The sequence below is a fragment of the Zingiber officinale genome, chromosome 6B (genome assembly GCF_018446385.1).
Source record: "Zingiber officinale cultivar Zhangliang chromosome 6B, Zo_v1.1, whole genome shotgun sequence".
In the NCBI taxonomy this organism is placed as follows: Eukaryota; Viridiplantae; Streptophyta; class Magnoliopsida; order Zingiberales; family Zingiberaceae; genus Zingiber; species Zingiber officinale.
Window position 1 is genome coordinate 4,730,329 of NC_055996.1, and position 23,917 is coordinate 4,754,245.

Here is a 23,917-nt window from a genome sequence, read left to right on the forward strand (position 1 = left end):
GCAAGAAATGAGAATCAATTCAACAGCACAAAGGTAATCTCAATTGAAATGACAAGCAAATACCATTAAACAAATTTCTCACTTGCTTTTCCCTTACGCTGGTGAGCCCAATCTGGAGTGCCTCCTTAATAGGAATCAATTCCTTTGGGTAAAGGGAGTTGAGATCCTCACCCTTAAGATGCCTAATTCGCACAGAACAAAGCCATCATAAGAGAGCACAAATTTCACCAGATGAGTGATACATATGAACATATGAATCAAACAATATATTAGCACACCAAACCTTAGTTCAATATGCATGTTGTCGTTTTCTTTCTTAACTCGCTCAATTTCAACGCTCAGACTCTGCAAAAGACAGCAATTTGCTTCACAGAAAATTGAAAATGATTCATTTGGTGTAGAGAGAATAATTGATTTAAAAATGAGATGAATGGAATAAAAAAAAATAGAATCTCCATGATTTTGCACAAGATATCATAAATTTTCTTATTCACCATTTAGATTCATGGGCGAAACTAGAGTCATCTAAAACAAAGGAAGAGAGAGAGAGAAAAGAGCATTTTTAATTTAGCAACGATACCTCATGCTTGGCATCCCAGAGCTTTTCGCCGGAGTTCGTCTGGTACCTCATGCTACTTTTTTTTTCCTACTTTTGCGCCAAGGGAAAATGTTTTTATCTGAGATTATTATTCGCAGAGTTCGCATTAAGTGAGCAAATTAAATTTAAAACGTGTAATATTTGAGAAATCTAAAATTAGGAAATAAGACCAAGAAGGAAGGGAAAGGGAGAACGGAGGTGAAGACAAAGAAGCAAAGATAAGCAACAAGAGAGTTGGGGATATTAAAAGCAAGAAGGGAAAAAGTGTTGAATTGTAATTCAAACTATTCCCTTCTCATTAGTTTTTAGTTCCACATTGCCAAGCTAAAAAATTTGGAAGGCCTTATATATGGAACCCTTCCATCCTTGCTTAGCAATGATAAGGGGGTCTACACGCATGCGCGGGCCAAGCCCAAATCGAATGGATTTGGGGGGTTCGAGTCTGAAATTCATAAACCGGGCGTCACGTACAGGGGGGGTGCAAATCCCCAACTCGTGGGCCTCGCGCTTACGGGCGGCCCGGTTTGTTTTGCCAGTCCGGTTTGGTTCACTCCATTCGGTTTTGTTGCCTGATTTATCTATTCCGGTTCGGTCCTTTTTCGCGCCGCGTGAGGAATCAAAACAGCGCGACGCACTGTTTCTATCCGCGTGAACGAAGAGACGCGGTTCTGTTCGCGTGAAGGAGCAAAGCGACGTACACTTTGGTGCGTGCGCTGTTTCGAAGTGTATAAATACACTTCCTCCGTTCCTTCTGAAAAACACACCGAAGCAAAGCATTTCTTGCCTTCAGCTTCTTCTTCTCTCCCCTTGTTCTGCCTTGTTCAGAGTTCTGAGGCTTGGTTCGCGATCTGAGGTTGAGTCCAAGTGCGGCGCTCGTTTTGGAGTGCACCTACGAGCGACGCGAGCGGTTGTCGGATCTTGGGAGGATTTTGCCGGAGAGCCTCTGCACCGTGGGCGGCAATCAATTCTTTAAAGACAGTCGGCACATCCGACGCTTCGACCAGAGATACACAATTTCTTAACCCTTACTGTTATTAAAGTTTATTGCATGCTCGTTCATTTATTGGTGCAATTATAAATTACTGTATTAGCGTAATTAGTTCTATTGCAATTATTACAATTTTAGAGAATTGATTGTAGCATCAATAAACATGATGAACGATAGGGTAACGGGGTCTGATGAGGCTAGCGCCCGACCCGAAAGATTTTTCGGGCAAAACTTCAGACGTTGGCAACAACGAATGAAATTTTGGCTTACTACGCTAGGGCTATTCTCCGTTATAGAAACAGACCCTCCTTCACCCAATGAAGAGGAACTTGCCCGTAGTGCTACCTTAGAGAGGTTTAAGCAAAGGGATTATCTCTGCCATGGGAGAATCCTATCTGCCCTCTCAGATGCACTATTTGATGTGTACTGTTCAACCGCTTCAGCTAAAGAGCTGTGGAAATCTTTGGATAAAAAATACAATTCTGAAGATTCTGGTTTAGAAAAATACACTGTGGCAAAATTCCTAAACATCAAAATGGTTGAAGGCAAATCTGTGATAGAGCAGACACATGAATTCCAAGTCCAAATTCATGGTCTTGCTGAAGGAGATATGTCATTACCTGAAAAATTTCAGGTCTTGTCAATCATCGAAAAATTGCCTCCGAGTTGGGAAGATTTTGGCATGACTCTTAAACATCGGAGAGGTAAAATCTCTCTCGAAGATTTGATGATTGCCTTAAATATCGAAGAAGAACATCGGAAGCAACATAAAAATGATGATACAAGAATGCCTATGGATTTTATTCCAAAGGCGAATGTAGTAGTCTCATCTGACAAGAAGAAATTCAAAAATCAGAAAATGAAAAACAAGATGAAACCCAACCCAAAGGTTCAAAGAAAACTGGAACCAAACCTAAGCATTGCTGGGCATGTGGACAGGTTGGACATTATGCCAAATTCTGCCCTAAGCGAAAGGACAAGGAGAAAAACCAAAGCAATACGTCCAAGGCACAAGTAAATGTCGTGACTGCTAGTGACGACACCAGCGATAGGTTTGTTACCTTCAAACCTGAACTAAACTTGATCTATCAACCCAATGAATGGTTAGTTAATACAGGTGCTAATGTACACTGTTGTGCTGATCGCTCAGCCTTCCTTACTTATCAGGTAATTGAAGGCACTTCCGTGACCATGGGGAACCATTCTGCAGCCAGGGTGTTTGGGATAGGACAAGTTGACCTGAGGTTCACCTCTGGAAAAGTCCTGTCACTGCATGAGGTGCATCACGTTCTAGCGGTCCGTCGGAATTTGATTAGCGGATCAAAGTTAGTCCGTGCTGGTTATGAGTTGAACTTTAAATGTAATAAAGTTGTAATATTACATTTAAGAACCTTTATTGGAAAAGGTTACCTTAATGAAGGTTTATTTAAACACAATGTAGAAAATGCTACTTTAAATAAATCTTCTGATATTGGTTGTTCATATAACATTGAGTCTTATGATCTGTGGCATGATATATTAGGACATGTCAATTTTAATACCGTAAAAAGGATGATGAATCTTGACATGATCCCTAAGCATGCTATAAATGATAAGAAAAAATATGAAATTTGTGTGCAATATAAACAACCCCGTAAACCCTTCAAATCAGTTAATAGAAATTCTGATATTTTAGAATTGATTCATACTGACTGTTGTGAGTTTAACGGTACAATAACGAGAGACCATAAAAGGTATTTCATTACCTTCATTGATGACCACTCTCGTTATTGTTATGTTTATTTGCTAAAAACCAAGGATAAAGCTTTAGATAAATTTATGATTTTTAAATCTGAAGCTGAGAATCAAACCGATAAAACTATTAAGAGGTTAATGTCTGATAGGGGTGGAGAATTTACCTCGAACCTGTTTCAAAAATTTTGTCAAGATACAGGTATAATCCATGAGGTAACTGCTCCATATAGTCCTCAATCCAATGGTATAACAGAACGAAAAAATCGAACCCTTGAAGATATGATTAATTCCATGTTAGGCAGTTCTGGGTTACCCAACTTTATGTGGGGGGAAGCTCTATACACTGCATGTCATGTGCTAAATAGAGTCCCAATGAAGTCAAGGGATAAAACCCCATATGAGCTTTGGAAAGGTCGAAGGACAAGTTTGAAATACCTTAAAGTGTGGGGGTGTCTGGCAAAGGTACTAGTACCTGAACACAGAAGAAAAAAACTTGGTCCAAAGACCGTAGATGGTATCTTCTTGGGTTATGCTCAAAATAGTATTGCATATAGGTTCCTGATTATTAAATCAGAAATTCCTGGAATAGATGCAAATACTATTGTAGAACTTCGCGATGCTACATTTTTTGAGGATATATTTCCTATGAAGATGAGAACACCTCAATCTAGTATTTCTACTAGAAATGAGCCTTCTTCCGTAGAGGTCCCATTATCCGTAGTGGGTACACCTTCCTCAAGTCACTCTAGACTAGATGAATCTAGTGAGTATACAGAACCGAAAAGGAGCAAGAGGCAACGTGTGTCTACGGATTTAGGCCAGGACTTTATCACCTATAATATAGAAGGTGACCCTGTGACATATAGAGATGCTATGGCTTCTCCTGAAGCTAAGCACTGGAAAGAGGCCATTAAAAGTGAAATGGACTCTATTATCTCTAATGCCACTTGGGAGTTGGTAGATTTACCTCCTGGGTGTAACACTATAGGATGTAAATGGGTGTTTAAAAGAAAACTAAAACCTGATGGGTCAGTAGATAAATTCAAAGCCCGCCTAGTTGCTAAGGGATTCAAACAGAAAGAAGGGATTGACTATTTTGACACTTATTCTCCTGTTACCAGAATTACTACAATCCGAGTGTTAATAGCATTGGCATCCATATATCATCTTGAGGTCCATCAAATGGATGTCAAAACGACATTCCTTAATGGAGATCTTGAAGAAGAGATATATATGGATCAACCAGAGGGATATGTAGTTTCTGGAAATGAGAACAAAGTCTGTAGGTTAGTCAAATCTCTTTATGGTTTGAAGCAAGCCCCAAAGCAGTGGCACGAAAAATTTGATAGAGCTATGTTATCATTTGACTTTGAAATGAATGACTCTGATAAATGTGTGTATGCTAAAATGAAAGGTGATAATTGTATTATCTTATGTTTGTATGTAGATGATATTCTACTGTTTGGTTCTAACATTTCTATTATTAATGAGACTAAGGCCCTCTTAAGTGGTAAGTTTGATATGAAGGATATGGGTTGTGCTGATATGATTTTAGGGCTGAAGTTGACTCGTTCAACTGATGGAATAGCAATTTCTCAATCACTCTATATTGAGAGAGTATTAGAGAAATATGGCTATAGCCAAGTTAAATCTGTAGTCACACCCTATGATCCTTCAAAAACTCTCCACAAGAATAAGAGTGGTGTGGCAGTGTCTCAATTAAGATACTCACAAATAATAGGTAGTCTAATGCATTTAGCAAATTGTTCTAGACCTGATATTTCTTTTGCTATATCGAAATTGAGTAGGTTTACCAGCTGTCTGGACAGAACGCATTGGGATGCATTAGATAGAGTACTCAGATATCTGAAAGGCACTATATCCTTGGGCTTGTGGTATGGGAGATTCCCTGCAGTCCTGGAGGGATATAGTGATGCCAGTTGGATAGCTGACACTATTGAGTGTAAAGGTGTTACTGGTTATGTCTTTACACTTGGAGGCGGTGCAGTTTCTTGGAGGTCTGTTAAACAGACGATTATAACCCGGTCTACATCTGAGGCAGAATTGTGTGCTTTGGATACCACAGTAACTGAAGCTGATTGGCTTAAGGGTCTTATTTCTGAAATTCCCTTGATGATGAAGCCAATACCTTCAATTTCAGTACACTGTGATAATCAAACAACAATAGTTCAGATTAGAAGCTCCAAGTATAACCAAAAACAGAAGAGACATGTACGAATAAGATTAAAATCTATTCGTGAGCTAGTGTCTCTTGGAGTGGTGTCATTGGACTTTGTAAGTTCAAAAGACAATATTGCTGACCCACTCACTAAAGGACTTGATTCTGAGAAAATCAAGAGATCCAGTAAGGGAATGGGACTGAGTCCTGTCCTGGTTTCATCTATAGCGGCAACCCAACCTATCTGATTGGAGATCCTAAAAAGTAGGTTCAATGTGGTACAAACAAGCTATAAGGGTGAAACGTAAGCATCAAATTGATTGAGATGTAATCTCATAGTCTCTTCCCTGGATAGATGCTTGACTGCTAGTAAGGATGAGCTTAGGAGCTCTTAATGAGTTCAAGGTCTTAATGACAGGATGCTTGCAGTACATCCTTGGAGAACTCACCTATGTAAGTGTAACTGTGAGGCCACAGTGTGGGGGGTCTAGGCAACTCTCCTTAGCACTTATGAAACAAGATTCGATGGCATGGCCGTAATGCACCAACCCAGAAGGATTCAACCGTCGCCAGTGATGAGTTGTTACCAATTGATCTTCACATATAAAAGGTTTAAGATCAAGACTCAGTTCTCTTCAAACCTATGTGAATAAGATTGGTGTACTTAGGTGAAAATTCAAACCGGAAGGTATTTTCACTGAAAGCTCATTGCAACCAAGCCTCAGAACTCATCTTTCTTTTCTTCTAAAATAATTTGAATTAGTGGGGAATTGTTGAATTGTAATTCAAACTATTCCCTTCCCTTTAGTTTTTAGTCCCACATTGCCAAGCTAAGAACTTTGGAAGGCCTTATATATGGAACCCTTCCATCCTTGCTTAGCAATGATAAGGGGGCCTACACGCATGCGCGGGCCAAGCTCAAATTGTTGGATCGAGACAGCGCTAGAGGGGGGGTGAATAGCGCTCGTGGCTATTTCGTTCGATTCGTAAAACTATAGGAGTAAAATACGCAACGGAAAATGTAAATAAACACAAACACAGAGACACGGTCGTTTACTTCGTTCGGAGCCTAAGGCGACTCCTACTCGAAGGCCCGCGATTCTTGATCGCTTCCGGTGGGCAACAACTATAAGCTCGATAAAAGATTACAAGTTGAAGTACAATAAACGACAGTAAATAATTATACCAACGACAAAGAAATGAAGATTCGGAGCTCCTGGTCGTCGGGCACAAGTAGCAGCACTTCGGAACGTCGTTTGGAGCAGCACGTAGCACTTGAATCACTTAAGACTTGATGTTATGAAGTGCTGGTCGAAACCCCCTTATAAAGGGTGTTCAAGGCGCCTTGAAGGCTGTTCAAGGCGCCTCCATGCTACCGATTCTTCCGCACGGATCAAACTTGATCTGGTCGAACTTCATCTGCTTAAGGCGCCTCAAACCCTGCTTAAGGCGCCTTCCAAGGTGCCTTATACTCCCATTCACATTTTGCACCCGAGGCGCCTCCAAGCTCCATGGAGGCGCCTCGGACACTGTTCATCCGAGGTTAACCTTTGCACTTTGGTCCCTGCAAGATACATTAATCCCAAATATACCCTGCAGCACAAAGTTAGCACATAACGCATAATAGAAGTGATATTGATAGTCTCCGGACTATCCGAGCCTGACTTCGGGTTTCCTACCGGAAACCCTAGGTCGACCCGACGCCTACTGTTCCCTCTACGGGGAACGCGTCCTCACCTACTCCACTCAGGAGATTTACCTGTTGCCAGTGCGATCCTTCAGATCGGCTGGACTTTTGCTCAGCACTCGATGCTTCCGGACTTTCTGCTGGACATCCGCTTCCCGGCTAGTCCAGACTTTCACCTGGTTCGCGACACCAAGACTTTCCACCTAGGGTTACCACCCCCTAGGACTTTTGCCTGAAGCTATCTACCTGCCATGACTTTCCGCATAGGGTTACCACCCCCTATGACCTAGGGTTACCACCCCCTAGGGTTTTCCCTTTTGCCTAACCGCAGCTAGGATTTTCCTGACATTCTCAAGTAGACTTGTTAGATTACAAAATATCTTAACTTTGAATTCTTTGCCGTTATCAAAACACGAGTTCGATCGTCGGATGCTTCCCGCACCAACAATCTCCCCCTTTTTGATTATGGCAACCCAAATTCGAAGTTAAGTAAACAAGCGAATAGATAGTCATTTTAAACACATGCAAAATTTGCTAAGTATAGATGAATAAGGTAACTAAAGTAAATTTTGCCCTATATACTCCCCCTTAACTTTGGCTCCCCCTTAACTTTTGCTCCCCCTTAATTTTTAACTTGAATTTTATGTTTACATTTTTGCTACTCTCCCCCTTTGCCATAACTCAAAAAATGGGCAATGCATAAAGAGTTGTACATGATTAAAGTTAGCAATATTCAACAAAGTTTGGAAGTTAAGGTCAATTGGAATTTAAGTTTTTAGGACAACATTATTCATTTAAGTTCAGTTGGTCCTTAAGTCCAAGCACAAGTCATGTTTATATATTTAGGTATCAGAGCCATAGAGAACAAAACATTCTTGAAAAAAGAAATCGAGTATCTTTTGCCAACTGTCTAACCTTTAGTTACTTGCTGATTGTCTATAGGACAATAGCTTTTACTAGGTTAGTCAAGTTAAGTTATTTAGGTCCAGATAGACTTGACTAGAGCTGGAGAACTTTAACTTGATTAATGTTTATTGCATATTTAACGCCCAGACTCATATTGATGCACAGATATAAGCATTCTTGAGTCCAGGCTATACCCTATGCATCTCACGCCATTCTATATTTTTCAATCACAATCAAGGTAAACCTAGGTGTTTTGTGAGATGCTCTGGCTTAATTCTAGGGGAACATGATATCTAGGGGGAAAGGCTAGGTTAATTCCAGAAAGTTTTAACAATCTAACAAAATTGGAGTTTTGAAAACTATTTTTCCTAGATTTAAAAAAAACAATCAAACCTATGCTCATAACACATAAAACTGAGTAATAACATGTCTAATCAGTTTAAAACATCTAAGATATACATCAAAAGCTGAGTAAGAGAAAGATCCCAGATGTCAATAATATGTCAAGGCAGGTGGATAGATAAAATCAAGCAGGTGGATCGTCGGCTGGAGGATCGGCTAGGTGCTGCTCAGGTGGTGGCTGAGGCTGTCCTTGACGCCGAAGCTCGCCTCGAAGAGATGCGAATCCAACAGCTATCTTAGATCGCATAGTCCGAAGAAAACGATGCGTCTGTGTGGACTGGATCTCAAGTCGAGTGAGTCTATCCTCGACAGAGAGTGGTGCTGAAGATGACGGCCCAGCTGAAGAGGAAGGTCCGACAGAGGTGGAAGGATCTGCGAAGAAGTCCTCTGCCAGAAAATCTGGCCACTCCTCATCTGCATCAGGTGCGCCCTCGGCCTCTGGAGCACCAGGGGCAGCAGCTGGTGGTGGTCGGCCCTTCCAGGCCAGAATCCCCTCGGCAGTGATCTCTGCCCCTGCTAATCTAAGGCTACGCTGACCGACCTCATCATAGAGGGTAAGTGGGATGAGAACTCCTCTAGTAATGTCTATCCTAGAGCTGGAGAATATCTGGGTCAGGATATGACAATAAGACATATGAATTACTCCAGATGTGACTGTGTTAGATGCAAGGATAATATTATGAAACATATGGAGGGCTATGTCTATATTCAGGTGCTGGGTGAGTGCGTACAAGAAGAACGAGTGGGACGGTCGCATCGTCGAGACATCCCGAGTTGATAAGGGTAGAATACAAGCTGTCAGGACTCTGTACATAGCATAATCCTGAACTTGAAGAAGAGTGGATCTGAACTCAGTCAGGCCTAAGGGTCTCTCCTCACCATAGAAATGCATGTAAATGTCATCTAATGTAACGTGGGAATAGGGGGCACCAAAAGGTAGGGGCCTACTCGGATAACATAAAAATGTACACTCAGACTCCCTAATCTCTAGGCTGGTGCGAAGTAGTGATGGAGTGAACTGAATGTCAGTACCTCCTACCCTGGTGGTATAAGTTCTATCATCAACCTTTTCAAGGTTGTGATAGAACTGGGCACATAGGTCTTGATTGACAGTCGTGGTGCAATCAACCAATTTATCTAAATGATAATGGTTTATCATTTGGATAGTGGGTTGACAATTTTGTGACAAAAACTCCCTACCAATATATCTAGGTTTGATGGACTCAAAGGTAAACCTAGAGAAATCTATCCTATGCTGTTCCGAGGGGAATCTCGGATCCGTGGAAGGGGCCCTTGCTGGTGTGGTATCCACAATACGACGCTTCCTATTATGCAAGAAAAATTGCAAAACTAGCAAAAAATAGGATTTAAGCACTTAAAGAAGGGTTTAGATTGTACCTAGGAGGCATAGCTTTGATTAAAGGGAAGGAAATAGGTAGAAGGCGCCTTGGTTGGGAAGAAACCGAAGAGATCGGTGGCTTGCGGCGAGACACGAACAGAAGCAACAATGCTTCTGTTCGTGACAAAAGAGAGATTTTAAGGCGCCTCCAGATCCCTTTAGGGCGCATTTGGAGGCGCCTTAAGGGCTTCTTAAGGCGCCTTAAGTGAGCGGCGGGAAATTTCCCGCCGCTGCTTGAGGGCACCTCCTCTTAGATGGAGGCGCCTTCGGATGCTACGTATCCCTTTTTTTTTTTTTTTTTTTTAAATGATTTTGAAATTAATTTTGAAAAGATTTTTAAATAATTTTGAAATTAATTTTGAAAAGATTTTTAAAGTAATTTTGAAATTAATTTTGAAAAAGATTTTAAAGTAATTTTGAAATTAATTTTCAAAAGTTTTTAAAGTAATTTTGAAATTAATTTTGAAAAGGTTTTTTAAGTAATTTTGAAATTAATTTTAAATAATTTTAAAATTAATTTTGAAAAGGATTTTTAAAGTAATTTTGAAATTAATTTTGAAAAGATTTTTAAATAATTTTGAAATTAATTTTGAAAAGATTTTTAAAGTAATTTTGAAAATAATTTTGGAAATTAATTTTGAAAAGATTTTTAAAGTAATTTTGAAAATAATTTTGAAAAGATTTTTAAAGTAATTTTGAAATTAATTTTGAAAAATATTTTAAAGTAATTTTGAAATTAATTTTGAAAAGTTTTTAAAGTAATTTGAAAAGATTTTTAAATAATTTTGAAATTAATTTTGAAAAGATTTTTAAAGTAATTTTGAAATTAATTTTGAAAAGTTTTTAAAGTAATTTTGAAGTTAATTTTGAAAAGATTTTTAAAGTAATTTTGAAATTAATTTTGAAAAAGATTTTTAAAGTAATTTTGAAATTAATTTTGAAAAAGATTTTTAAAGTAATTTTGAAATTAATTTTGAAAAGATTTTTAAATAAATTTATTTCTTAGTCATCTCACCCGATCTAAGTTGTCAATCAGGGAATCCTATAATTGATGTGAGATGATTTATTGTTGAATTCAAGGGTCTGGTTTAACTTTGTGTTAGATTCAGGTTTAGCTTTGGGTTCAACAAGTAAACATTCTTTGGATAAACTTCTGGGCTATCGTGAGTCACAAGGAACTCATTAAAGTAACCATGCCTTCGAGGTTTCCCAAATAGTCCTACCCACTGAACTTAGTACGAAACCTTGGTCTAACTAGTTAGGATCCATTTAAGGGTAGCTTCGGTCAGTTCCACTTGGCCAAAGTCATATCTTCCTAGTCATGCGATGCCCAAGCTTCCCTAACGTACTATCATCCAAAAACTTCACCAATACTGTGGTTCAAGTTAAACTTATCCCGTTTTTAATCTAATCTTAATTGCCCTGCCGGGTAATCTATTCTTATTTTACCCATTCCGGGTAAATTAGGTTCAGTTACCCTGTCGGGTAGTTCAGTTGGAGGTGCCAGCTAGTTTGGATCCTCCATCTACTTTTCATAATTTCAACTTGTTGAATTTTGAATTTTAATTTTAAATCTGATTTTTTAATTTTAGATTTTTAATTTAATTTTGAATTTTAAATTTGATTTTTAATTTTAGATTTTCAATTTAATTTCGAATTTTGAATTTTGAATTTGATTTTTAATTTTCGATTTTTAATTTAATTTCGAATTTTGAATTTTGATTGTTTTCATTTTAGCTTTCCCTGGATCACAGCCTCGATATGGTCTGTCGAGGTAGTATATTTGATCCTTCGGAACCCAGTATTGGCCAAGTCCAATTTGATTGATCAATTTGGACTTGGGGACCCATGCTTGGACTGATTTACTACTTTGTTTGTTTATTAAGGATAAATAGGATTTATATTTCTTTTTACTTTTATATCCTAGTCCAGTTCTATTGTAGACGGCTCTTTGTGTTCCAAGAATTAGATCCAAATTCTTGGATCCCAGAGAGAACTTTTCTAAAGTAATTTTTAAATCATTTAACTGATTTTTCAGATTTGAATTTTCTTTCTCAAGTTGTTGTACTTGAGTTGAATCTTCAGTTAAAGATTTTGAGTTAGTTACTCCTTTAAGAATGGTTATTTCTTTTAAAAGTGACTTAATTTTCAAATTTGACTTGGCTAATTTGCGAAGTAAATAATTGACTAAATTATTAAGCCTAGGAATACTTACAGCGGAGTCTGGCCCTTCGGAAACCGATGCGAATCCGTGGCTTTGCTCGGAGTCGGCTTCTGACTCGCTCTCGGATTCGCTGATCTGGCCCCGGGCCATCAATGCGAGTAGACTCGTTTGGTCGAGTTCGTCGTCTTCGTCCTCTGAAGAGGATTCGTCCCAGGTTGCCTTTAGGACTTTCCTTCTTCTTTGCTTCTTGGCTTCCTTTTGATTTGGGCAGTTGGCTTTTATATGCCCCTTTTGGTTGCACCCGTAGCAAGTGACTTCGAACTTTGTCTTTGAGTTCTGTTGAGCCTCCTTGGATTGAACTGCCTTCTTCAGATCTTTCTTGTTGAAGCCCTTCTTCTTCTTGTAGAGTTTCTTTACAAGATTCACAAATTCGCTGGCCAGTTCATCTTCTGAATCGGGTTCGTCTTCTGATTCCGATTCAACTTTTCGCCGTCCTCTTGATTCCCGTGTTCGACTCGTTCCTGCAACCAAAGCAATCCCTTTCTCGGATGGCTGTGCATTAGTTTGTTCATGGAGTTCAAACTCACTAAATAATTCATCTAATTTTAAGGAGGACAAATCCTTAGAGACTTTATAGGCATCTACCATTGATGCCCATAGTGTACTCCTAGGGAATGAGTTAAGGGCATACCTTATTATGTCTCTGTTTTCTACCTTCTGCCCGATTCCATGTAGAGAATTCAGGATATCTTGAATTCGGGCGTGCAAAGAGCTTGCCGTCTCGCCTTCCTGCATTTTCAAATTGTACAGTTTATTTAGTAACAAATCACGCTTACTTACCTTGGTTTCCGAGGTGCCTTCGTGAAGTTCGATCAGTTTCTCCCATAGTTCCTTTGCGGAGGAGAATGGACCGACTCTGTTGAGCTCTTCTTTGGTAAGACCGCATTGGATGGTGCAGGTGGCTTTTGCGTCGGCTTCCACCTTTTTGATAAATGCTGGCTCCCAATTTTCACAGGATGTGGGCTTACCGTCGGTACCAGTTGGCAGTTCCAGTCCTGTTTTGACGATCATCCAGGTGTCGAACTGGATCTTCAGATATATCTCCATTCGCCCCTTCCAATATCCGAAGTCTTCTTCGGAAAATAGTTGGGGACGAACGGTGCTATATCCTTCTTGTTGGGCCATTCAGATCTAAAAGAACAAAAACAACAAGATCTATTCCAAGACTGAGTCTTGGATTAGTAGTGTGGGAAGAGAAAAAAGAATAACAGGCTCAAGTGGTATTGACCAACTTTGAGCAGAAAATCGATTCGTGAAAAGAAATTAGAATATAGCTATGAGGCTAAATTCTAATCGACTCCGAACAAAACCACAAAAAAAATTGTCTCGAATAGTGGTTGCACTGATTCAAGACGACCCCGCTCTGATACCAATTGTTGGATCGAGACGCGCTAGAGGGGGTGAATAGCGCTCGTGGCTATTTCGTTCGATTCGTAAAACTATCGGAGTAAAATACGCAGCGGAAAATGTAAATAAACACAAACACAGAGACACGGTCGTTTACTTCGTTCGGAGCCTAAGGCGACTCCTACTCGAAGGCCCGCGATCCTTGATCGCTTCCGGTGGGCAACAACTATAAGCTCGATAAAAGATTACAAGTTGAAGTACAATAAACGACAGTAAATAATTATACCAACGACAAAGAAATGAAGATTCGGAGCTCCTGGTCGTCGGGCACAAGTAGCAGCACTTCGGAACATCGTTTGGAGCAGCACGTAGCACTTGAATCACTTAAGACTTGATGTTATGAAGTGCTGGTCGAAACCCCCTTATAAAGGGTGTTCAAGGCGCCTTGAAGGCTGTTCAAGGCGCCTCCATGCTGCCGATTCTTCCGCACGGATCAAACTTGATCTGGTCGAACTTCATCTGCTTAAGGCGCCTCCAACCCTGCTCAAGGCGCCTTAAACCCCCTTCAAGGCGCCTCCATTGAAGCTTCGCAGCCAGCTCATCCTTTGCACCCGAGGCCACCCGAGGCGCCTCCAGACTGCTCATCCGAGGTTAACCTTTGCACTTTGGTCCCCGCAAGATACATTAATCCCAAATATACCCTGCAGCACAAAGTTAGCACATAACGCATAATAGAAGTGATATTGATAGTCTCCGGACTATCCGAGCCTGACTTCGGGTTTCCTACCGGAAACCCTAGGTCGACCCGACGCCTACTGTTCCCTCTACGGGGAACGCGTCCTCACCTACTCCACTCAAGATATTTACCTGTTGCCAGTGCGATCCTCCAGATCGGCTGGACTTTTGCTCAGCACTCGATGCTTCCGGACTTTCTACTGGACATCCGCTTCCCGGCTAGTCCAGACTTTCACCTGGTTCGCGACACCAGGACTTTCCACCTAGGGTTACCACCCCCTAGGACTTTTGCCTGAAGCTATCTACCTGCCAAGACTTTCCGCATAGAGTTACCACCCCCTATGACCTAGGGTTACCACCCCCTAGGGTTTTCCCTTTTGCCTAACCGCAGCTAGGACTTTCCTGACATTCTCAAGTAGACTTGTTAGATTACAAAACATCTTAACTTTGAATTCTTTGCCGTTATCAAAACACGAGTTCGATCGTCGGATGCTTCCCTCACCAACACAAATCGAATGGATTTGGGGGGTTCGAGCCGGAAATCCATAAATCGGGCGTCACGTACGCGATTATCGCGCGCAGGGGGGGTGCAAATCCCCAGCTCGTGGGCCTCGCGCTTACGGGCGGCCCGGTCTGTTTTTGCCAGTCCAGTTTGGTTCACTCCATTCGGTTTTGTTGCCTGATTTATCTATTCCGGTTCGGTCCTTTTCCGCGCCGCGTGAGGAATCAAAACAGCGCGACGCACTGTTTCTGTCCGCGTGGACGAAGAGACGCGGTTCTGTTCGCGTGAAGGAGCAAAGCGACGTACACTTTGGTGTGTGCGCTGTTTCGAAGTGTATAAATACACTTCCTCCGTTCCTTCTGAAAAACACACCGAAGCAAAGGATTTCTTGCCTTCAGCTTCTTCTTCTCTCCCCTTGTTCTGCCTTGTTCTGAGTTCTGAGGCTTGGTTCGCGATCTGAGGTTGAGTCCAAGTGCGGCGCTCGTTTTGGAGTGCACCTACGAGCGACGCGAGCGGTTGTCGGATCTTGGGAGGATTTTGCCGGAGAGCCTCTGCACCGTGGGCGGCAATCAATTCTCTAAAGACAGTCGGCACATCCGACGCTTCGACCGGAGATACACAATTTCTTAACTCTTACTGTTATTAAAGTTTATTGCATGCTCGTTCATTTATTGGTGTAATTATAAATTACTGTATTAGCGTAATTAGTTTTATTTTAATTATTACAAAAAGGGGGGAAAGAGAGCTTCATCTTGGGAGCCCAAAGGAATCGGGTTCTCAGATAAAGCACCAAAAAAGAAGAGGAAAGGAAGAAATTTTGGATCCAACATTTATGGGATCATTCAAAAAAAATACGAAGCAGGAAGATAAACACAAAACAAACCAAAAAACCACCGAACTCAGACCTAAACCTCGATCATTGTCCCCGTAGCCGTACGTCTGGGTCAGAAAAAAAAACGAAGAGATCATTCGCAGAGCTCCTAACCAAGTTCCCCTCAAGATTGCTCAAACCAAAATCAACTCCACCACCGAAGAAAGAAACAATAAAAAAAGAAGACAGATGGATATTAGAAAGAATAAGAAAACCTCGAACACGCCTACCGAGACTCATTAGTCAAGATTCAGTCTCTCCATCCTCTCCACGCAGCAAAACTGGGACAAAAGAGGTGGAGAAAACACAAGAAAACTGAGAGAGGAGAGTACCGAACACGCTGTCTCGAATCCAACGCCGACCACAGGAAACGAAGACTTCGCTCGATTTCTCGATTCCGCTCTTCAATCGGATTCCATTGATCCTGGACGAAACTAGAGTCATCTTCATTTGGTGTGGTTGTCCTGATCGAAAGAGGAAGAGGCGTCAATCTATCTAGGAAGTAAAGAGGGAGATGAGGCTAGGAGATGGTCGGACGGCTAGCGGCGAGGAGAAAAGTGGTCGTGGCATTGAGACGGTATATGGTGGACGGCGTGATATAGATTTAGGTTTGGAGGGAAGAGTGAAGTGTTACAAATTTTGGTTAAGTATTAGTGGGAAAATTAAATTATTTTATTTTATCATAGACACCGGGTTTTAAAAACCGCTCTTAAAATCGGTGTCTATTAACAAAAAAAATGTGCTCATAGACATCGGCTTAAAAACCGATGTCTATGACAAAAATATGCGCTTATAGACATTGGTTTTTAGAAAAACTAGTGTAAAATACTTAAAGACATCGGTTTTTGCTTAAAATCGTTATTGTTCCACCGATGTCTATGAGGGTTTTTCTTGTAGTGTTAGTCCATGTGCAATTGATCAGTCCGCTACCATTAGCAATATTCACACATCAATGAGTTGTGTAATCCAAACCTTAGATTTGCACATCAACAATTATGTCCAGGTTTAAATGTCACTTAACTTGGACTAATGTCTCATTCACATCAGACTTTATTATTTCCGTCCACTACTTTATGTTAAAATAAAAAGAATTCACATATTTTAATAATAGTATGATATTGTCCGCTTTTGATCTAAATTCTCATAGATTTATTTTTAGGTTCTATTCAAAAGACCTCATACTAATAGAGATATCTTCCATCTTATAAACTCATGATCTTTTCCATATATTTTCAGCGTGGTACTTTGATTATATTGCCAACAATCCTCCCCTCAAACAAAAGACCATCATTATTATCATGGTCCATATCTCCCCTCAAGCATTCGATCACTATTGACCTATTCTAACCCCCTCCCCTCCTCAAGTATTTGATCAATCGAGGTCACTCATCTCCTCAAAGACTTTTTCACCACCTAGGGTTAACTACTTAGGATTTTCATCAAGCATCTGACTACCTTTGACTTATTTGGACTTTTCATCATTTAGGATTCACCCCTCTGGGATTTTCGTCAAATATCTGATCATCATCGACTTGTTTGGACTTTTTTCTTAGATTTCACTCCTCTTAGAGCCCCACCTCCTTCGTTCAAAGCCATTATTCCACCTGCATGACTTGATCTAGACTATAACTCTAATACCACTTGTTAAAACAAAGAATTTACATATCTCAATAGTATAATATTATCCACTTTAGGCCTAAGTCTTTATGAATTTATTTTTGGACTCTATCTAAAAATGCATCATATCAATGAAAATATCTTTCTATGTTATAATCTTATGCTATTTTTATATATTTCTAATATAAAACTTTGATTTGATTATATTCCCAATACTTTATTCATTTAGCATTTTTTTTCAACAACTTATTCAACTATTATAGCACCAAACCTTGTGTCCCCAAGAGAATATCTAATTGCTTAAAGGATGACAGACTTATTATAATTAGATAAAGGATTACAGGCGCATACCATCGGAGAAAAAAACTCTTCTCATTTTCTATCTATTTAGGTGGTCAGAACTATAAATTGATCCTATAATTTATCTCCCTTTACATAATCTGAGATTAAATAATATTTGAAACGAATATGATCATTTATAAAAATGAAAGTAGTTAATTTATAAGTCTTCGAACATTCCTCCATTAATGTTTTATGCTTAAAAAAACCTCAATAAATTATGTAATAACAAGAAGAATATAATTACCTTTCTTCCTGTCATTTGTCGCTTGGACCATTTCTTTCCAGAAATCTTGTTGATTCAAATTTGTATATGGGTCTATTTCTGTCATTTGTAGAATCCTAATTTCACCCCCAAAAAAAAAAAATCTAAAATATTATAAATTGATGCTGTAAGGTTGTTGAAATTAGAATAATCTGACATTTAATTAATCAAAAACCAGGGATGAAATTATAATATTGATTTTTTTATGATCTCTTTCACAGAGTTGACTCCACCCATTTTCAAAATAAAATAATCCACGTACAAATAAATTTACATTAACCAATAGTCAAGGAAATTACAATGACTTTAAGACAGAAACACAAATAATAAATTAATTAATTACAAACCCTACCAACAAACAACATATATAATTGATGTTTATTTTTACAAATCCAAATTGCATGCAACTTCTACTGAAACTACTCTTTCTACTGTCTCTCAAATCCCATGCCACTTCTTCAATGTCTATCCTTTAATTTATTATTTGCAATCCCTTTATATCTCCTGTTATGTGTGTGGGAGCGGGAGAGGGAGAGGAGGGGGTGGGATGGGGAGGGGGAGGGATTGGTGTGTGAGGCGGTTTGATTATGTTAAGACTCTCCATTCTCTCCAATGGCCACATATGGTTTTGATATAAAAGAGTTTATTGACTATAATGACTCCATCTTGACTAATATCAAGTGCATAGTCTTTGATTATTTGCTGATATTCAGCTTCTAAATCAAATGTATTACTCATGATAGATACTTTGATTTAGGTGTTGAATTCGCAACCAATGAATTCACTTTATCAGTGGCTCTGATGCCATTTGGTCCATGGCGATCTTGCTCTGAGCGATCGATCCCGAAGCTCTGTTCATTATATTTCAACATAATATAGCAGTAGTTAATTAAAGAAAAACAAGCTAGTAGAGAAGTACTTGACTGTTCTCTGAATACATACTTAAAAGCTGACTTCCTTTGGGATGAGATTTGATGATCTGTGGGTCCTTTTGGGATTGTTGGGGCTACTCGTTGCTCTTGATATTTGCCTTCTTTTAGGGTCAGTTTACTTGGAAGAGCGGAAGTCAAAATTATGAAAAAAATTTTGTAGTGAAAAAATTTTCGTCGTTTATTTCATTAAAATTTTCAGATGGAAAAGAAACACAATCCATCAACGGATGATTTTAAAGCCAAAATTGATCATCTCAAAATTGGACGAAAGCAGCGGATGGAAAAAAAATGACGCATGCACCCCTTTTCATTTACAAAATTACACAATATATCTAAAAAAAATGATGCATGTACCCATTTTTATTTACAAAATTATATTATATGTATCCACCTTCCTCTATCAAAACAAAAAGAAATAATTTTTTCGCCCTTTCTCTTCTATTTCTATGAGGATAATTTTCTATCATAAATTATTTTCCCTTCCTCATCCATGTTTTAATGAAAACATAGCCCCCGCGGGCTGGATCAACCAGTTAAGGCGTGGCATCCTTGCACAATGAGTTGTAGGGTCGAAGGTTCACGGACGCGCACTGGATGAATAATCTGGGCCGGCTGTGTTAAATTCCGGAGACACCACGCTTTACCCGGACCAGCATTCACCGCTGATTTACCTCCTCCTAGGATCCCTATGGGGTCAGGGCTAGGAGGCCGCTGGGCGGCGGGATCCACCTTTTACACAATGTTTTAATGAAAACATAGCATTATAGCTGAGAGACTGAGACTCTATTATTAGAGTCATATGTAAGTGCTTACGTTTTGTTGTCTTCATTAATGAATTCATCGTCAATTCGTTGGCTGACAACAACAAGACATCATAACTAACTGATTTTGATGTTCAGATTTATATTATTTTAATGAAATATAATATTTTAAAAAAATTAAGACAAAATTTAAAATAAATACAGAGGAATTAGTAAGAAAAAAGGGTTTAAAATATAATGAAAATTTAAGATAGATTTTTTTTCAAATTTATATAAATTACAGATAAATTTACTATGAAATATAATAGAATTATACTATTTTTTGTTAAAAATATCATTTAAAATATAATAAAAATTTGTAGAATAAAAAAAAATAATAGAATGGATACGAATTTATAATTTTATTTTAATATTAATAAAATATATAAAATTTTAAAAAATGCTATTGAAAAATATATAGAGAGAAAAATATATGTGAATTAAAAATATATAAATTTATATTATTTTTTATCAAAAATATTTGAATTTAATGAATTTTTATATTTTTTTTAATATTAAGTTGTAAAATGATTCTGCTTATTGTAAAGTATAATAAAATCTAAAATATAATTTAACATCAAATTAATAATACATTTGAAACTTTTTTTTTTCTTTTCCATGCATGTATTCCCGCCGCCACCTCATCTGGGCCAAAGATCCTCTAGCTTTGCTATCTCAGGACTTATCTCTGTCTATTCTAAGGGTGTGTTTGATTGAAGATTGTCAATAAAAATCCTGTTTGGTTTAAGTAATCGATGATTCTCGAGTAATGTTTCATGCCCAACACGTCAGCAAAAGGGGCATGCAACCAGGATTCGAAAAACCTCGGAAAACTGAGGTTTTTCTTGATTCCGGGGTTATCGAATTTTTTTTATCCAAAATTTCCTCGGATAAAAGAAAAATGTGAAAAAAAAAAGAGTAAAATGTAAAGAAAAAAATGGAAAATATAAAAAATAAAATAAAATAAACGTAAATTTTTTTTAAAAAATAATAAAAACAATAAAAAATGGTAAAAAAAACTTTTAAAAAATTTAAAAAATAGAAAAAACATTAAAAATTTAAAAAATACAAAAAAGCATAAAAAAAAATAGAAAACCCATTAAAAATTTTAAAAATACAAAAAAAAACATAAAAAAATAAAAAATAGAAAAAAAACGTAAAAAAATTTAAAAAGTAAAAAATAATAAAAAAATGTTAAAAACATTAAAAAAATAAAAAAGAAAAGAAAAATGTAAAAAACCCTAAAAATAAAAAAAAAAGTAAAAACATAAAAAAAACTTTAAAAAAAATAAAAATTAAAAAACGTAAAAAATAAAAAATAAAAAAAAAAAAAATAAAAATAAAAATATATATAAAAAAATGTAAAAATATAGTAAAATAGAATAGAGTTTAAATAATAATAATAATAATAATAATAATAATATTATTATTATTATTATTATTATTATTATTATTATTATTATTATGTATAGTTGGTTTTGTAACTAAGGATAATCTAGTAAAATATTAAACTTGGTTATTCATTAAAACTTTCAAACAAACATGTTTTTGTTGCATTACCTAGATTGAACCAAATAACATTTGATTATGTTTTATTCGCCATAACCTTAGTTATGTGATTACCTGGTAATCACATAACTAAGATTATGGGGAATAAAACATAACCAAATATTATTTGGATAATCACATAACCAAGGTTAGATATGATAACTTGAACTAAACGCACCCTAAGGACATTCATAATGAAATATTAAAGGGGTATTATAATATTCATTTAATACTCCCTTTCTATTATCAGTGGAAAGGTATTAGCCTTTGAATGTCCCTCTCTCACCTTTTCTTTTTTTTATTTATTTTTATTTCTTTTAAACGGTAAAAATTTTAATATTATTTTTTTAAAAATAGTAATTTTTTTAAAAGTAATATTAATATTAATAATAATAACAACAACAATAAATTAAATATTTTAAAATATATTTATTTAATATGACAAATCCTTCTGACACTTAAATCTTTAATTTTGATGCTTAAATCACTAAAGATGTAATGGACAATTGGAAGTACAAAAGCAAAAATATGCATTAATATGAATCATTGAAACAACACCATGGTTTAATACCAGCTGTAGCAAGCAACAAATCTATTAATTAATTGGTGGAGTGACTTGCAAAGCATATGCAACTCTGAAGCAAGACTATCGAGGTCGATTATTAAGGAGGCGTTTGGTTTTTTTTATTAGGAATATGAATCGAAATATGAATCATTGTATTATGGAATATGAATGAGTATGAGTATGGATATCACTCTTAAAAACAATGTATGGTTAATTGCATATTTTCTATCGGAATAAATCAAAATTTTCTTTTTTACCCTTAAAGGAAAATAAGAGAAAAAAATATATATGAGAGAAAGATGAATGTGAGAGGAAAATATGATGAAAGAGAATGATGAGATAGAAAGTATGATGATAGAGAAAGTATGATGAGAAATAATGAAGAGATAGAAAGTGTGATGAGAGAAAATGAGAAAAGAGAGTATGAAAGGAGAGAGCATGATGAGAGAAGATGAGAGAGAAAAATGATGTGAGAGAAAGTATGATGGGAGAGGATGAAGAGATAGAAAGTGTGATGAGAGAAAATGAGAAAAGAGAGTATGAAAGGAGAGAGCATGATGAGAGAAGATGAGAGAGAAAAATGATGTGAGAGAAAGTATGATGGGAGAGGATGAAGAGAGAGAAAATATAATGAGAAAAAATGAGGAGAGAGAGTGTGATGAGAGAGATTGAGAAGAAAGAAAGTATGGTGAGAGAGAAAGTATAATGAGAGAGAAAGTGTGATGAGAAAAAAAGAGAACAGTGAGTGTGATGGGAGAGATTAAGGAGAGAGAAAGTATGATGAGAGAGAAAGTGTGTTGAGGAAAAAAAGGAGGAAGTGTGAGAGATTGAGGAGAGAGAAAGTGTGATGAGAAAAAAAGAGAAAAGAGAGTGTGATGAGAGAGATTGAGGAGCGAGAAAGTATAATGAGAGAGAAAGTATGATGAGAAAAAAAGAAGGAAGAGAGTGCGATGGAAGAAATTGAGGAGAGAGAAAGTATGATGAGAGAGAAAGTGTAATGAGGAAAAAAGAAGAAAGAGAGTATGATAGGAGATATTAAGGAGAGAGAAAGTGTGTGATAAAATGATGAGAGAGAAAATATGATGAGAGAGAACAAGGAGAAAGAAGTGATATGAAAGAAAAAATAAATAAATATATTTTGATATTTGATATTAAGGGAGAAAATTTTAGTTTTAGGTCAAGGGTATTTTTGGAATAAGGGAATATTCTGATTAATGAAAATAGGATAATGTGGCAAAAAGGCGAAATCGCTCGCCCCCAGCGCCCCCGCCGCACCCGACTCAAGGCCATCACGAGGGAGGTAAATCACAACATCCTGAGTTAGCATGTGGCAGGTGGGGTGAGTTGCACATGGACCGGGGATTTACGCCCTGACTACCCTGAGTTTCGACCCCGCGACCTCATGTGGCAAGTATCCCACCACATACCAACTCGGATGACCTGTAGGGTCAATGAAAATAGGATAATGTCATTGAAGGGAAGGTACATGAGAATGAATTATTACTCAATTTCAAGGATTCATTCTCTTATTTGTATTCTTATTCCTATAATCCAAACATTAACAATGACAATCAATGATTCTCATTCTCATTCCCTACTCTTATTCCCCTAAATCAAATGCCCTCTGAGTATTAAGTGTACTACTGAGCGAAAGAAAGAGGAAATATGACAATAATTTTGAATATATTATTTGTTAAAGTTAAGAGAGTTATTTATAAAAATTACCTAAATAATAATAGAAATATTAAATATGATATACCATTATAATAATTATAATTGTATCAATAAATATAATAATAATATAAAAAATTATCATTAAGTGACGGAATTAGTGACGGAAATATAATTTCGTCTCTAATATAGCGACGGAATTATAATTCTGTCTCTAACTAGCGACGGAACTATATTTTTGTCTCTATTTTGACCATTTATAATAATAAAATAATTTAATCAGTAAAAGTTAGCGACAGAAATAAATTTTTCATCTCTAATTAGAGACGGACATTTTAATTTCATCTCTAACTAGAGATAGAATATTTGCTCCATCTCTAATTAGACGGGGAAAAAATATTTTGTCTCTAACATCACGATAATGTATTTTAATAATAGAGACAGAAATATTTTTCTTGTCACTAATTAGAGAAAGGACTAAAATCCCATCACTAATTATATGTGGAGAGACCGAGAAAATGCGCTTTGCGCCCTTAATCGTAATATTAGCAACGGAACTAATAGTTCTGTCACTAATATCGCGATTTAGGGCACTTTTATCGGCCTCT

General features: G+C 37.3%; 1 protein-coding gene across 1 annotated transcript; it reads right to left on the bottom strand.

Moving 5' to 3' along the window:
• On the bottom strand, positions 1-15,629 carry LOC121989885 (MADS-box transcription factor 2-like). Its single transcript, XM_042544186.1, has 4 exons — positions 15,607-15,629; positions 581-646; positions 284-345; positions 1-182 (listed from the first exon to the last, which is right to left on the bottom strand). The coding sequence occupies exons 2-4, from the start codon at positions 629-631 to the stop codon at positions 20-22; spliced, it is 276 nt and encodes a 91-aa protein (XP_042400120.1). The 5' UTR covers positions 632-646; positions 15,607-15,629; the 3' UTR covers positions 1-19.
• Between the last annotated feature and the right edge of the window lie 8,288 nt (positions 15,630-23,917).